At 42.7% G+C, this 17,729-nt stretch overlaps 1 protein-coding gene across 1 annotated transcript in view; it reads right to left on the reverse strand.

The window, feature by feature from the left end:
- Window positions 1–254: 254 nt before the first annotated feature.
- LOC129700803 (SWI/SNF-related matrix-associated actin-dependent regulator of chromatin subfamily A containing DEAD/H box 1-like) overlaps window positions 255–17,729 on the reverse strand; it is an 84,382-nt gene continuing 66,907 nt past the window's right edge. The window contains exons 18-23 of the mRNA XM_055641507.1: window positions 16,036–16,154; window positions 12,834–13,022; window positions 12,108–12,226; window positions 10,470–10,652; window positions 4,183–4,292; window positions 255–1,165 (exon numbers count right to left, since the gene is read on the reverse strand). Of these exons, the coding sequence (XP_055497482.1) occupies window positions 1,107–1,165; window positions 4,183–4,292; window positions 10,470–10,652; window positions 12,108–12,226; window positions 12,834–13,022; window positions 16,036–16,154 (779 nt within the window). The 3' untranslated portion in view covers window positions 255–1,106. The remainder of the gene's footprint in view (window positions 1,166–4,182; window positions 4,293–10,469; window positions 10,653–12,107; window positions 12,227–12,833; window positions 13,023–16,035; window positions 16,155–17,729) is intronic.

The raw sequence follows: 17,729 nt of genomic DNA on the forward strand, positions 1-17,729 counted from the left end.
CTAATTGGTTATATCAAGTGTAGCATTTGCCACGGCTACCTACCTCCAGTCCAAAACCAGAATAAAAGTGCTCTGAAAAATATTTATAATTAGATTTAAATTAATACTTAAAATTAATAAATGTCTTGCCAGTAAAAGTAGCTGCTAAATCTAAATGGCGATATCAAACGCAGTGCGGCAGCAGTCTCTGACACTGATCTCCAGTCTTCTCTTTTGATCGGTAACCTTAAATCAGAACAGAAGAGCTTCCAACATGTTTTTAGTACTGTGTTTACTTTAAAACAACAGAATCTTTATTTGCACTTAATTCTCCTTTCCATTTACTAACAATACAGAGGATCAGGTAAACAAATATGGCCCCATCAATTGTAGTCAGCACAATGCACGTACAAAGTAACATGAATAATCCCACTTATGAGCACACTGATGCCCATACAGAGTTTACTGCAGCTGAGGTAGGAAGTCCACAGAAATGTTAAGGAGACCACAAATTGAGATATTCTTTGCTTGATGTGTTTATAGAATCTAGAAACGATGGGCTTAGAACATTTTCTCAGCAGGTTTACAGTTCTAATAAGCACTACATTTCTTGTCAGAGTTCAATGAAAGTCAATCTACGGAAGTACAGAATCCAAAGAGAATTCAATATCAGAACAAAAACCAAGTGGTCTGAAAAAGTTATTAAAGTTACAGGCACATTGATTAGACAAATACAGACAGGAATGAACTGTAGTGTTGTGGTACCCGTGCTTGCATTGGACACAAATTGCTCAATGATATTATACTGCTGAAAGAAGTCAGTTTGTGGCTTAACTGTGGAACGACAGCAATACAATAATAATACTCATGTTCACTTTGCATCTGCTGTGGTTGGTGGCAGTGAGAATATGAACTGGTATATCTCACTAAAAATGTACTCATTCATTTTCCTCGTTTAAAACCTCATTTAAAGTCCTGCTACGTCACAATGCAACAGACAAGATTTTGGTGCACATCATCCCAATGGCCGGATCAAAGTTTTAAAACTCTCCACTTTGCATTTCGCACAGACTTCAGCATACTTGTCCCAACGGCACTTAAAGTCTTCAGGAAAGGAAAATGTATTACTACAATCCCAATGAAGTCTTCAATAGAGTTGCCATGTTCAATGGAATGCTTCCTTCACCTGTTTAAAAGAAAGGAAATTGATATTATAAACTAACCTGGAATTACTATGCTCCAAAAATATATATTTATAAAACACAATAGCGCACGCAGCTGGTAGAGCTGATGCCTCAGCACCAGGGACTCTGGTTCGTACCTAATCTGTGTGAAGAACGTGGTTGAATGAGTCTGATCATGCATTTCCATCCCTTCCATTTAGAATATGAAGCAGCAGTCAGAGCTGCCACTCACAGCGCCAGTGACAGATTCAATCCCAACCTTGGGGTGATGTCTGTGTGGAGTTTGCACGTTCTTCCCATAACCCGAGTAGGTTTGTTCCCTCATTACAAAAGACGCATGGTTTTGTAGGTTAATTGACCTCTGTAAATTGCCCTCCAATATGGAGGGAGTGGATGAGAAAGTGGGATAACATAGAACTAATGTGAAGGGGTAATCACTGGTCGGCTTGGACTCAGTGACCTCAAAGGCCTGTTTCTGCGCTGTATCTCTAAACAAAAATTAAAAAGCCAAATCTAGGAATCACTAGTTTATATAGTCAGCATTTTGTAATACGATTAACATTTTCTCTAAGCTAGTTAATAACAAGGGAACACAAGCACAAGGATGAGGAGAGGATAATCCTGCCTTTTGATCCCAAAGAATAGCAAAGCAGGTTCTGAGTTGCGCTTTTACCTCAGCACCACCCTAACAAGTGAATCAAGAGTTAATGTCCAGTAATCGATCTATAGAAAAAAGACACAAAGTCCAGGAGTAACTCAGCAGGTCAAGCAGCATCCCTGAAGAATATGGATAGGTGACGATTTGGACTGGGACTCTTCTCGAGACACTTGGGTGTCGCCCTGAAACGCCATGTACCCATGTTCTCCAGAATTTTACATAATTCAGTGGAGTACTCCTCTCCCTCATCATGAATTCACCATACTTGATAATGCCTCATCAACATCATGCTGCCTAAGGAAAGGAGCCAGTATAATCAAGAACCAGTTACACCCTGCTCATTCCGTCTTCTCCCTTTGGGCAGAGGATACAAAACATTGAAGGCACCTGCCACCAGATTCAGAAACAGCTTCTTCCCTGATATTGAATGATTGATTTCCTTATAAGCTAACAATGTGATCCCAACCTCCCTCCCTACCTCATTGCAACCATTGCACTTTTTTTTTGGTCTGCAATATCTCTGGAACTGTGGCACTATATTCTGCACTCTAGTTATTTTTCTCTTTGTGGTACCCGTTGTATTTGTATGCTTGACTATACTTATATATGATATGATTTGACTGGGTAGAACAAAAAGTTTTTCACTGTATCTTGGTACACATGACAATAATACATTAATAAAAATTTACGACTTGGATGAACAGAAATGTAGACTTTAGACTTGAGGTCCAACATAGAAACAGGCCCTTCAGTCCACCGAGTATGTGCAACCAGCGATCAACCCATACGCTAACACTATCCTACACATTAGGGACAATTTACAAACGCCAATTAACCTACAAACATGAACCTCTTTGGAGTGTGGGAGGAAACCCGAGCACCCGGGGGAAAAGTGCAAACGCAAACAGCACCCATGGTCAGAGATGGAACCCTGGCCTCTGGCGTTGTAATAATAATAATAATCTTAATTATATAGCACATTTTCAGTCAACTTGCATTGACCCCAAAGTGCTTCACATAATTACATTACATTACACACAGGCAAAGGTGGGTGAAGTGTCTTGCCCCAAGGACACAACGACAGTATGCACTCCAAGCGGGATTCGAACCGGCTACCTTCTGGTGGCCAGCCGAACACTTAGCCCATTGCGCCATCTGTCGTAAGGCATTGCTAACGTGCTGCCCAAATTTCTTTAGAGGGAGGCATAGTGTTGGAATTCTCAATCCCATTCAGACGTGGAAGCCGAGACTTTGAGATGATTAAATGCACAAATCAAGGAACTGCAGATGTTGGTTTCCAAAAAAAATAACGAAGTGCTGGAGTAACTCAGCAAGTCAGGCATCATCACTGCAGAACGCGGATATGGGACTTTTCAGGTCGTGACCATTCTTCATCCAGAGACGCTGAGTTACACCAGCAAACACTCCTTTCTACTTACTTTATTGCCTGTGCAATATGGCTCACAATTTCTCAATTGAGAGCATGTTATAATTTAAGTATCACATGAAAACATGCACCAGCTGACTTGACTGTCCATCCTGGTTCTGCAGGTGGGAGCAAGGTTTGCAGGAACAACTGGAGAATCAGACTCAGTGGCAAAGGTGCAAGAGACTGACAGTAACATAGTGAAGATTCAAAGGATCAAATGTCTTTTATTGTCATGTGTACCAATTAAGGTACAATGACATTTCATTTAGGCTGCTGGTTGATTTGCAAGCCACATACATTGCTGTTGGATAATCAAGAGTTGACTGTATTATTAAAATACGTTTAGTAGTTCACATTTGTTCAGTAGTTCCAGGATGGAAAAATCAAATACTAGAAGGCAAAGCTTTAAGGAGAGGGACAAAGTATTAAGGAGATGTGCGGGGCAGGCAATTTTTTTTTTTATACAAAGGTGGTGAGTGCCTGGAACGTGCCGCTGGGGAGTGGTAATAGATGAATTCGCTAGTGGGGTTTAAAAGACATTCGGTGAGGCCAATGGATATGGATTACGTGCAGGTAGATAGGTGGTCGTCTTGGCACCATGTTCATCTCAGAAGGGCCTGTTCTTGTGTAGGAAAGAACTGCAGATGCTGGTTTAAATTGGAGATAGGCACAAAATACTGGAGTAACCCAGTGGGACAGGCAGCATCTCTGGAGAGAAGGAATGGGTGACGGTTTGGGACGAGACCCTTCTTCAGACACTTCCTCCAACATATTGGCTCTGTTCTTGTGTTGTGCAATTCTATTTTCTGGATGTAATGGTAAAAAATATGCAGGTTCTCTTTTTAAAAATAAAGTAGAAACTGGTAAGTTAACACAAACAACTTACCTTGAACAGAGATGGAAAATCAATCATATTAAACTGCCTAACTCACCTGTTTCGGCTGAAGTCATTTCTTGTTCCAGTTTTAGTTTATGTTCCCCAATTTTAAGCATGGACTCTTCAATCGTGTCTTTACTAACCAGTTTAACAATGTGCACTATCCTAGAAATAAAAAAAACAAACCACATAACCAGAGTGTGATAACTTTCACTTCAAACACAGAATTAATATCTTTTCAAATGATATTGCTTTGGCTTGGGAGTTAATTTTTGTCAGTTTCCCTTCTTCCTCTGAAGATAAACAGGAATCTCTGCCTCTCTCAAATCTAATATATGCTTTAGGAAACCATTGTTTGAACAAGATATCTTGTTTTTGCAGCTGAACTTCATCTGCTTGCAACAGATCTTGTATGATCCAAGGTCGAGCTCAACTCGGGCGAGTATCAGACTTCAAACTTAAACTGCAAACTCTAAATCTACATTCTTTACAATCACTCCACTCAAAATCTTTATTTCAACAGACTGTACTTTATTTTGCACTAAATGCTATTTCCTTTTTTCTTTATCTGTACACTAATGTTGATGGCTTGATTGTAATCACGTATAGTCTTTTATACTACTGTATGCTGGCACACAACAAAAAAAACTTTTCACTGCATCTCGATAGGCGTGACAATAATGCACTAAAGTAAACAGATCTGCACCTTGAAGTCCACCTTCAAACTTTGAATCATTGTTACTTCAAAATCTAAAATATTCAGAAACTCATGTGATGAATTCGAGATCCCTAGCAGATAGCCGCATAAATGGCAGAGAGCTTCTGCTTTGAACCATTCCTGTCCATGTGGTGAAGCGAGGTAGTTCTGGCATTTTTACTTTGAAATACAATTTTACATTCAATATCAAGTTTTAGAATCCGCTATGGTACAGGGTAAACACAAGGAACTTCACATGCTGGAATCTTGCATAGAACATGAAGTACTGGAGTAACTCATCGAGTCAGACAACATCTCTGGAGGACATGGATAGGTGATGTTTTGGGTTCAGAATGATTGTAGTGGAGGAGAAAGGAGTTCTCTCCCCACCTTTGTTGCACCTTTCTGTGCCCCACTACAATCAGTCTGAAGGAGGGTTAACTGAAAAGTCACCTGGCCATGTACTTCAGAGATGCTGCCTGACACGCCGAGTTAATCCAGCACTTGGTACTCTAATGGTAGCGGGTATACTTTTTGGAAATGCAAAATAATTCAAATATTCACTGTGGTCGATAAAATGTCAATTAGTTTGGCTGTCATTGAGTTACACAGCACATAAATATGCCATTTGCTCCAAGCTGGTCTTTGCCTAGTGCAATGTTTCTTATCAACCTATTAAAACCTCACATATTTACAAATGAAATTATTATTCTGTCATCAATAAGCTGCGACAAAATCCAAATTGAAATTTTGTAAAAAGGCCCTGATATTTAAATGCAGCAACAAGCATGGAAATAAGAAGACAAAGTTACCCAGTCCAATATTGGAATTTAGTAATAAAGCAGAGCATCAATAATAAATGCACGCAACTATTGTTGTACATACAACATAAAGTGTTCATCCGTTGAGGGAGGCTTTTGGCTTAAATGAATGGACGCGACTTTCAATAACATATTTTCACAGATGACCCAAGAACTTGATGCTTGCGATTGACAAAGGTTGCCACATGGGCAGGAAAATAACAATCAACACCTTTTTTCCAAGAAAAATGCGCTATTGAGTAATCACAATACATTGAATACCAGTGAAGAATCAACATTGCACACAGGGATTACTCGGAAATGCAAGCTTCCACTTGTTATCAAATTTGCCTTCTTTTAAGAAAGACTGTTAAAATCAGGAATGGATTTGCACCCTGGATTGGTGAAAATGGATCCCTTTGAAAGCTTTAAAGAAAAGCCGAGTCAAATGGTAAATTCAATCTGGGGTTTGTTTTAAATAGGTGAAGGCTCATACAAGCCTTTTCTTCATGCTCATCAAGATTTACTAGCACATTGCCCTTTTAACCAGTATGCTGCTTGGGTGAGAGCATGTATTAGCTACAGGGAGGGGTTGGGCAAATTTGAATTGTTTTCTCTAAAATGCTGGTGATTGAAGGGAGTCCCGATAGGTACATAAATAAATGAGATTGAGGGAGACAGTCAGAACCTCCCCTCCCCACCCCCCCAACCCAAGGTGGAAATGGCAAAGATTAGAGGGCATAGCTTTAAGATAAGTGGGAGGGGGGGGGTTTAAAGATGTGTGGGCAACATATTTCCCCATCCCCAACACAGGAGGCAGTGGGTACCTGGAACGAGGTGCCGTGTATGGTTGTTGAGGCAGATATGGCAGTGGTGTACGAGGCGTTTGGATGGACATAGGGAAATGGAGGGGTATGGATCACGTACAGGGAGCCAAGAATAGCTTAACTTACCATCAGGTTCGACAGCAACATTGTGGGCCAAAGGAGTCTGGCTGTCTGTCTATATGTATACTATTACTAAAACATTCATCTTGACCACTTCCAGTCTACTGTGTAATTAAATTTGCGCAAAAACAATCCCACATAGCGCTGCGTTTTTTTGCCACCTTACTCACCATTCTCCTCTGCTGCAAGTCAAATACGTTTTATTCCGATCGGTGAAATAGTACAAAAGTTATGAAGGTTTAAAAATCGTAAAAAATGCCCCTTCTGGAACCCGCTGTCAATAACGCAGCGAGGAGAATGAAAAGCTGAAGGGGCGGAGTGTGTTGAGCAGCTCGCAGGGAGTCAGCGGCTCGCTGAGAGTTAGCTGCTTCTGCGGCGACCAGCCGGAAGTTGTTGAGTTGAACCAGGATCCTCTGAGTGAAGCCAGAGTGGGACTGGGATCTGCTGCGTGAGGCCGAAAGCTGAAGGTGCGGGGTGAGTAGAGTGCGAGCCCCCCCCCATTTCCCTCACCCCCCTCCCCCACACCACCCTCATACACAAACTAACCACCCCCTTGATATTACATTAATATTATTCATTCGCTCCTTTTACCCAATCCCAGCCCTATCCACTTATGCATAGCCCCCAACTCACAGGCGCGTCTAGAGAGGGAGAATTAGGGGGGTAGAGAGAGAGGGGGCAGAGACACAAAGAGAGGGGGGAGAGACACGGAGAGAAGGGCAGGAGAGACAGGGGGGAGAAGGAGAGCGAGAGAGGGGGGGAGAGAGAGAGAGAGGGAGAGAGAGAGAGAGAGAGAGAGAGAGAGAGAGAGAGAGAGAGAGAGAGAGAGAGGAGAGAGAGAGAGAGAGAGAGAGAGAGAGAGAGAGAGAGGGAGAGAGAGAGGGAGAGAGAGAGAGAGGGAGAGAGGGAGAGAGAGAGAGAGAGAGAGAGAGAGAGAGAGAGAGAGAGAGAGAGGAGAGAGAGAGAGAGAGGAGAGAGAGAGAGAGAGAGAGAGAGGGGAGAGGGGGAGAGAGAGAGAGAGAGAGAGAGAGAGAGAGAGAGGGAGAGAGAGAGAGAGAGAGGGAGGAGAGAGACAGTGTAATCCAGCCTATTGCACTTTATGGTAGTGAAGTATGGGTCACCATAGTTATAATAAATGGGAAAAACATACAACGGAGGCCCTGCATGCGGAATTTTGTCAGAACATCCTCCGTATCCAAAGGAAAACACCAACAAACGCATGTAGGGTGGAATTAGGCAGATACCCACTGATAATAAATATCCAAAAAAGAGCACTAAATTTTTGGAATCACCTTAAATCTAGCCCCCCAGATACCCTCCAGTTTAAACCCCTTCAAACACAAGAGGGGAACCCAGAAAAGAGTTCCCTGTGTCAGTTGGTACTGAGACCAACTACCCCTATCCAGTTAAACCCTGACCCCCAATCACTAGTTATTAGAGTGAACCAAATTATCAAACAATGTAAAAAACGTATTTGGAACATTGGAATAAAGAAACCAAAAGCCAAAGCAGATTAGAATGTTATCGTGCCCTAAAAAGAGATTATAAATTGGCAGACTATCTCTCAACTGTTAGAGACATAGAGCAGAGACAGACCATCACCAAATACAGGTTAAGTGACCACTATTTGGCAGTTGAAAAAGGAAGACAGAATGGATTCTGGCAACCAAGAGAAAACAGAATATGCGGCCACTGTTTGACACATGAGGTTCAAACAGAGGTGCACTTCCTCCTAAAATGCAAAAAAATTGACAAAACAAGGAAAGCATACTTTGACAAACTCAGTGTGGCAACCTCTGATTTTAAAGAACTAGATGATACATCAAAACTAAGAATAATCCTTGGCGAAGGAAATACGGCACATCTTGGTGCACAATACGTAAGGGCATGCCATAACCTTAGAGACGGTGAATGACCAACATGCACATATGTACGCACACACTAATTGACATTAACTAACACTAAGAAATTAATATTGAATTGCTAAACTTGCTATTGTGTTGTACTGCTTACAGCTGCAAGAACGTGTGGCAATCAATAAAGGGCAATGTTTTTTTATCATGTCAATAAAGTTTTTAAATTGAAATTGAAAAAAGAGATAGAGAGAGAGAGAGAGGGAGCGGCGGAGAGAGAGAGCGAGGGGCAGAGAGAGAGAGCGAGGGGCAGAGGGAGAGGCAGAGCAGAGGCAGAGGCAGAGGGAGAGGGAGAGGGAGAGGGAGAGGAGAGGGAGAGGCAGAGGGAGAGGCAGAGAGAGGGAGAGAGGCAGAGGCAGAGGGAGAGGGAGAGGGAGAGGGAGAGGGAGAGGGAGAGGGAGAGGGAGAGGGAGAGGGAGAGGGAGAGGGAGAGGGAGAGGGGGGAGGGAGAGGGAGGGGGAGGGGGAGGGGGAGGGGGAGAGGGGAGGGAGAGGGTGGTTATATGAGTCTTTCCAAATCAACAGCAAGGGGGAAAGTGGGGAGGGGGAGGGGGGGAAGAAACTAACCGGGGGGGGGGAAAAGAGGAAGAACAAACGGGAGAAAAGAGAGAGAAAGTATATTAATTTAAAAAAGTGCTGTCTTTGAAATGAAATGTTTCCAGGGAGAGAGAAGTCTTTAGAGAACAGAGAGAGTGGTTATATGAGTCTTTCCAAATCAACAGTAAGTTTTTTGGAAAGTGTTCAAAAATCTGTCAAAAATTTGCGGAGTAAATAACCGCAAACTTTTAAAATTGTTAAGAAATTAGTACCGGAAAAAATACGGGAAGTGACAAACGGGGAAAAGCAACGTTAGAAATGTATATTAAATTTAAAAATTGCTGTCTTTGAAATGAAATGTTACCAGTGAGACACCGGAAAGTCTTTAAAGAACAAAAAAAATGCAACATTTTCGAAGTTAAACCAAAACAATAAAGTTCAATCCTGCTCTTATCTTTAGAGATACGGAAGTCAGCATTAAGCCTCGTTCATCAAAGTGATATAAAAGTAGTTGGAAAAAGTTATATAGGGGCAGGCCAAAGCCTGGCAAGTGACAAGAGGAGGCTGTGTTCAAGAAGGAACTGCAGATGCTGGAAGATCGAAGGTACACAAAAAAGCTGGAGAAACTCAGCGGGTGCAGTAGCATCTATGGAGCGAAGGAAATAGGCGACGTTTCGGGCCGAAACCCTGCATCAGTCTGAAGAAGGGTTTCGGCCCGAAACGTCGCCTATTTCCTTCGCTCCATAGACGCTGCTGCACCCGCTGAGTTTCTCCAGCATTTTTGTGTACCGACAAGAGGAGGCTATTTGGTAGATGGGTAGAGTAAGAGACAAACACTGTAGGTTTGGTCAAAGGAGAACAAAGTGGGTCAGATTAGCAGGTGTGACATGTAATGCCAGACGCAGGGATGTGGGTGTAAGGGGATGTAGAGAGTGATAAAAGGGAAATGGGAGGTCTGGGAAGAGAGATGAGTGCACAGAGGAAATAGGAGCAGGGTGATTAGGGTGTGTGGGAGATGGTAGATGGCAAGTTGGGACCACTTCAGCATAGAGTTGGTGGGCATAGGAAAGGAGGAATGGGTGTTACATGGAGTTGCAGAATTTGTCTGAAGAAGGGTCTTGAAACGTCAGGTCAAGCACCTTCTCTCCAGAGATGCTGGCTGGCCCACTGAGTTACTCCAGCTTTTTGTCTCTATCTCTGGTGTAAACCAGCATCGGTAGTTCCTTCCCACACACTCGATATTCATACCGTTGTGTTGTGTGTTATCCTGGTGGAATATAAATACTTTAATCTCGTGGACAGTTCTCCCAAGAGATGGGGAACTGCATCAACAAGTCACTGATTTTAAACTAAACTGGAGGGGCAAACCATCACTGCTGAATCAGTGTGAGATAAATGCTTTAGACAAGGCCGAGATTTTGGCTGAAGACATTTTTCTTTCCATCTTACTTTTTCTGTCCTACTCGGTGGCATCGATCTTCTGCCTGTTTATCATTGTAGGGATTGCAGTCAATGTCATGAAGAATGACAATGTTGGCGGAGGTAAGGTTTATGCCCAGGCCCCCGGCTTTGGTTGACAGCAGGAAGATAAAAATATCCATATCCGTGTTAAACTGGTCGATCAAGTGGATTCTGAAACAGAAAGGGAGTTGAAAAGCAAGTAAATCAATGAGATGCAGGCTGTTTTCATAAAAGGAGACACACAACAAAAATAAAGATTGAATAATTTCCACTTACAACTACTTGCAGGTACTATCACAATGTTTAAGAAAATGTTTAGACAGGTGCATGGATGGAATAGGTTTAGACGGGTTACAGGCAGATGGGTTTAGTGTGGATGGGACACGTTGGTCAGATCGTCGCAGCGGCCTCTGCAGTCCGTCTGTCTTTTTTTAATTTTTTTGTCTTGTTTGAATGTAGTTTTTATTTTATTTTTTTAAACTGGGTATGTGTGTGGGGGGCGGGGGGTGGGGAAACTTTTTAAATCTTTCCTCTGCACCCCGACCTTTTCTCTGTCAGGTCTCCGTTGTCGTTAGGGCCGAGCACCGTGGAGCGGCCTCCAACCGGAACGACCTGGGGGCTCCAGTCGCGCAGCTGCGGACTTACCCACCATCGCGGAGCTGGCCGAGTTCGGAGCGGGAGGAGCTGTGGTGGCGGCGTTGCTGCTGTGGCCCGACCCTGGAGACTCGGAGGCTCCAGCCGCCGGCCCGGTGGACGGTGACACCGGGAGCCCACGGGTCCCTGCTGGGAGACCGCTTTTCGGGGCTTCCGCAACGGCGACTTCTCCCGCCCGAGTTGCGGGGTTGAGGATGACCTGGAGCGGGGCCTTACATCGCCCGGCGCGGCATTAAATGGCCGCGGGACTTGTTAGCGCACGCCGGGGGCTCCAACACCAAGACCCGGAGCGCGGCCTTGCATCACCCGGCGCGGCTTTATAATTGGCGCGGGACTTATTTACCATCGCCCGCCGGGGGCTTTGACTCTGACATCGGGAGGATAACGAGGAGTGCGGGGGAGAGATAAGACTTTGCCTTCCATCACAGTGAGGAGGAGATTCACTGTGATGGATGTTTGTGTAAATTGTGTTGTGTCTTGGTTCTTCTTCTTGTGTGTATGACTGCAGAAACCACATTTCGTTAGAACCTCCGGGTTCAAATGACAACAAATAAATTTTATTTTATTGTATTGGTGTGGGCAGTTTGGGCCACAGTAATGCATATTTATATTATCCATCAATATGCATCACTATTTGTTTCTGAATGTACAATGTTAATTTATGGCAAATAGTACGCTGAGCATTAAAATCCTCATGCAGAAACAACGAACTGCAGATGCTGGTTAGTACACAAAAGGACACAGTGCTGGAGTAACTCAGCAGGTCAGGAGGCATCTCTGAAGAACACGGGCAGGTGATCAATCTGGAGAAGGGTCTCGATCCAAAACTTCACCTAACCATGTTCCACAAAGATGCTGCCTGACCTGCTGAGTTACTCCAGCACTTTGTGTTATTAAAATGCTCATGTTGGTCTAAACAACTATGTTTCTTTTAAACTTACAACCAGACATCATAACTATACATTGTGTTACCTGTCAGAGATTTGAGTTTTGCCATCCAATCGAAGGTATCTGTGCTTATGGTGCTTCAAGAAGACTTCTAGAATATCCAACATCATTGTAAACTGGCTAAAAAGAACAACTCTGGAACCCTGGTAAGAAGAAATTTCAGTTTCAAAATTGCTACAACTTGGACAATATCTGTGATTGGAGATCACTTCGATATATTCTCAGATGGTAGTATGAAAATGGAATTAAAGTCATCAAATTCTGTGACAATGGGATACTAAGTTATTTATCTTAAAATACTTGCAATAATTGTTCATGGAAGAAAGCAAAAGTGCAAAGTTCACATCATTCATTTGCCTACAGTCCACAAGTAAATAATACTAATGAAAGCACTATCCAGGCTGGTCCATGGGAAAATTAAATCCTTTGATTTTTAACCAAAACATTTACAGCATTTCATTTGCTGAAATATTGATCAAAAAAAGTTAAAAGTTACGTAGTCGACATTCAAACTGAAAAAATGTATAGGAAAGAACTGCAGATGCTGGTTTAAATCAAACTTCAAACTAAGAAAACTTGTTTCAAAACACTGCTGCACTAAAACGCTGACATTATTTGCGATATGTGTACGCCATTTAATTTATATAAAAGTTGTTACAAGAGCAGAAAATCCCAAGTTATTCTAAATTGGGCTACTCCTGGTGTCTTTAATAAAGATAATGAGTTGATATATTAAAAATAAAATATTACCTCCTCTTTGAGCGTTGAGAGTACATTCTCCAATATTTGGAACTTTCCCGAATCCAACAGCAAGTCAGTTTCTAATTGAAATGTCTGTATGCTGCTGAATTCTTGACACAGATGGTGCAATTCAAAATCGGTCATCACCATCATGTCTTCAAAGATGAGATCGGGATTGGCATCTCTGTGAGTGGGCTCCTAGAAAGGAATTGGCAGTAAAATGTGAACTGACAATTTACTAGCTTATTGTATTTTAATCACACACCTTACCAGCCTTGTCTAGTTTCATTGAAGAACAGCTCAAACCTTAAAGCAGCAATAGGTTTGGTGAAGTGGTATTTAACTTTGACTTCATTTGACATAAACTGTATAAATCACCAGACATGGAAAATACATAAAGTTCCTGCATTCCAATGTGAAACACAATTCAGTTAGTCATACAGCATGGAAATAGGCCCTTCAGCCCAACTTGACAAACATGCCCACATCTACACTAGTCCCACCTGCCTGCATTTAACCCATAGCCCTCTAAATCTATCCTATACATAGAAAATAGAAACATAGAAAATAGGCCATTCGGCCCTTCGAGCCTGTACCTGTCCATAATGTATTTTTAAAACGTTGTGATATTACCTGCCTCAAATACCTCCTCTGGCAGCTCATTCCATATATCTGCAAAGTGCACATTGTCAGATTTTAATAAAGGCTATTTTTATAAATTTTGATTTCACCATGCAGAAATTACAGCAATGTTATACATAGTCTCCCCCCATTTCAGGGCACCATAATGTTTGGCACACAACAATATCATGAAAATGAAGTAGGTCATGTTTAGTATTTTGTTGCAGATCCTTTCAGAGCTGCCAAGTAGTACGGATTTTTCCATATTTTGTATGGAAATGTGTTAAGAATACGGATGTATGGTTTTGCTTTGTTAAATACGGATGTTTTAGATGTCCGTCTTTAACAGCGCAAAATCGACCATACATAATCGTAACAACGAGGTGCAGCGAGCAGGTGGGAGCGGCAGGGATCGGCCCGACTTCCTGATTTGTTGCAATGCCACTCGCCAATGGAGGGGTGGTGACCCAGTGGGGCTGACTTGGGATCTTGCTGCTTGGGAAATGCAGGGATGTGGGGGGGTCATGCTGTACCTCTGGGGGTTGATTAAATCTGTTGGTATTTTGGGTTTCAAGATCTGGAAGATTGTTTTTGTGGGTGTTGCTCTGCCGCGGTGCTTAGGTTGGGGTCTCTCGTTCTTTCTTTCTCGCTCTCGCTCTCCCTCACTCCACTCTCTCTCCATCCATTTCTCGCTCTCTCCCTCTCTTGCTGTGTCTCTCTGTCTTTCACTTCCTCCCTCCCTCTCACTCCCGCTCCCCATCTCGGCTCTCTCGTTCCCTCGCTCGCCTCAGCATTCCCGGAATCATTTGGCGTTCTGCGGGGACAGCTGTATCTGTGGTTCCTTCCTGTCGGGTGGGGGAGCTCTGGCCTGGTGCGGCTCCTGGGCCGTTCCCTCTGCAGGTGCCGACTGGCCCGCTGAGTTCCTCCAGCACTGTGATTTTTCTTTGGCTCTGGAGGTGAAGGTGGACATGGGGGGCTGGGGTGGCTCAGCGGGATGGGCGGCATCTCTGGGGAGAGGGAGTGGGTGGTATTTCAGGTCGAGACCCTTCTTCAGAACATCACAAGTACTCTCACCGACGAGAGCAAAGTTCAGTGTGAAGAAGGGTCTCGACCCGAGACGACACCCATTCCTTCAGTCCAGAGTCGCTGCCTGTCCTGCTGAGTTACTCCAGCTTTGTCTATCTTCAATTTTAGAGTTAAATAAAAAATATAGACTGCTGGAAGAACTCAGCGGGCTAGGCAGCATCTATGGAGGGAATTGATTAGTTGTTTTGTGCCATGGTTCCTCTTCAATAGGAAGGAACAGCAGATCACGCATGATATTCTTCAGATTCAAATCGGAATTCAGATTTTTTTGTTTTCCTATTTGTCTTTTTTTTTGTGCCCAATTATTTGGCGGCCAATCAACCGTTGTCTCCAAGGGCATTGTGTCCAATCACATAATGCGCTAGTCACTCGGCGGCCAATCAGACAGTCTCCGTGGGGGGTGGTTTGCATCCTGCAGTGTAGCCTCTGTATTTTTGTTCATGAAGTCTTCTGTGGACAGTGGTCATTGACAAATCCACACCTGACTCCTGAAGAGTGTTTCTGATTTGTCGGACTGGTGTTTGGGTTTTTTCTTTATTATAGAGAGAATTCTTCGGTCATCAGCTGTGGAGGTCTTCCTTGGTCTGCCAGTCCCTTTGCAATTAGTAAGCTCACCAGTGCTCTCTTTCTTCTTAATGATGTTCCAAACAGTTGGTTTTTGGTAAGCTTAAGGTTTGGTTGATGTCTCTAACAGTTTTATTCTTGTTTCTTAGTCTCATAATGGCTTCTTTGACTTTCATTGGCACAACTTTGGTCCTCATGTTGATAAACAGCAATAAAAGTTTCTAAAGGTGATGGAAAGACTGGAGGAAAGACTAGGTGCTGAGAGCTCTCTTTTACCTGCATTAAAGAGGCAATTAAACACACCTGAGCAATTACAAACACCTGTGAAGTCATGTGTCCCAAACATTATACTGCCCTGAAATGGGGAGACAGCTGTAATTTCTACATGGTGAAACGAAAATGTGTAAAGATACCCTTTATTAAAATCTGACAATGTACACTTTAATCACATGTGATTTTTTTTTTTCTATTAGAAATCTCAAATTGTGGAGTACTGAGGCAAATAAATATATGATGGGTCTTTGTCCCAAATATTATGGAGGGCACTGTATCTGTGGGCCAGGCAGTATCGCCCAACTGAAATGTCGCCCTCTCCATGTTCTCCAGAGATGCTGCCTGACCCACTTGAATTACTCCAGCACTTTATATTCCACACAATATTCCAGCATCTGCTGTTCCTTATGTCCCAATCTTCTGGGTATCTCTTGCCTTTGCCATTTTATATCAGAGGTCCAGCAGATTTGTTCTCTGCAGTATGATATTAACTGCAGTATTCTCTAGACAAAAGTATTTAATTGACTCTAAAATGCTTTGGGGAAACTTTGCAAAATGTATGTTTTATTTGCATTCCATTATTCCCATTTTACAGGAAGCAGTTAATAACTTTTATTCTCAAGTCTTACAAGTCATTATAAAAGTGATGAAATGACACAAGCCTTACCTTCTTCATTAGCATGGCCATTTTTCTAAGCTTCTCAGTGGTATAATACTGCCGATGGAGCAGTGGGTGGTTTGCCATCTTTCGAAGTTGCATCATCACGTTGCACAACTCATTTTTTACTGCAGTTTAAAATTAATAGTTAATCACAGAGTGATTAAAAGGGAAAACAGCAGATATATTGGGCATTTTTTGCAGAAAAGTGACAAAACCAGCGGGTAAAACACTAGTGCTGGAGTAACTCAGCAGGTGAGGAAGCATCTCTAGAGAACATGGAAATGTGACGTTTCAGGTCAGGATCCTTTTCCAGTCCGACTGGGGAGGGAGGTGGGGCGGAGGGAGAGAGAGAAGAGAAGAAAGCTGCAAGGGAGGATGGAGAAGACAAAGCCTACAAGTGATAGGTAGATATAGCTGAGGTGCGTTTTTGATAGGAAGATAGTTGGACAAAGACCAGATATGAAAAGACAAAAACGTGTTAGATAAGGTTAGAAGAGTTGAGAATTGTGAAGCCAGTGGAGGAATGCAAGCGGAATTAGAGGGGAGAAATAGGTGTGAGCTGAGGGGAGGAGGGGAGAAGGGAGGGGGACGTGAGGGTTGGAAGTTTAGTTAATTCCTAAAATTGGAGAATTCAATGTTCATACCGTTGGGTTGTAAGCTACCCAAGTGAATACAAGGTGCTGTTCATAAAGTTTGCGTGTGGCTTCACTCTGGCAATGGAGGTGGCCCAGGAGATAATGGCCAGTATGAGAATGGGAAGGGGGTTAAAATGGTAACAGACCAAGTGCACGTGTTCAGCAAAACAGTCACCGGATCTACGCTAGGTCTGCCAAATGTAAAGGAGGCCACATTGGAACACCAGATGCAAGAGATGAGGGCGGATAGAAAGTAAGCATGAATATGGTAGGCAGAAGAACCCGTTTCTGTGTTGTACGAATTTATAACTTTGACTTTGCCTTTTTTTAAATCCACCATACAAATGATTTATTCAATTAGTTAAATGGAGCACTACAACAGACTTGCACTCAATCCAAATCGATCTCCATAGCCCAATTATCAACATTATGGGAAACACCCACCAAAAAAGGGAAAATTTCAAAAGAGACGTACTTGAAAGTAGTTTAGGTTGAAGTACGCAAAGAAAATAAAGTTTAGTTAAATTAAATAAATTAACTTAAAAGTCGAATTAAACTTGACTTCTTTGTCTGGAATTGTCTTACCAAAGTTATAATAGGTGCTGACTGAAAAGGTGTAAAGCCACTCGTTTACAAAGCAGAAATGGATTTCAGAGGTACATTAATAGGCAAGTTCAAAACTAACTTCACTGTTCTTGTTGCAAATCATATGGCACCATGATCCTTCCAGTTACTTGATATTGTGAAAATGTGCCTTAAAGACATCACTGGATAATTGACTGAAATAGTGCACTGTTTACAACTTTCACAGGCAGTACTACAGCACAGCAGTACTACCTGCATGTAGTGGATACCAAGAGTGACTATGGGAATTACTATACCGAGCTTCTTAAAACAATCCACATGCAACATATTTATTGACTGCAACATAAGTAAATAAAACCTGCTAAATGTCAATATGCCAACGGTCATAGTGATACAGCATTAAAACAGGTCTTTCTGCACAAGCATTGTTGGGCATGTTCTCCAGAGATTCTGCTTGACCCGTTGAGTTACTCTAGCACT

Source organism: Leucoraja erinacea, chromosome 1 (genome assembly GCF_028641065.1).
Source record: "Leucoraja erinacea ecotype New England chromosome 1, Leri_hhj_1, whole genome shotgun sequence".
NCBI classification, from domain to species: Eukaryota; Metazoa; Chordata; class Chondrichthyes; order Rajiformes; family Rajidae; genus Leucoraja; species Leucoraja erinaceus.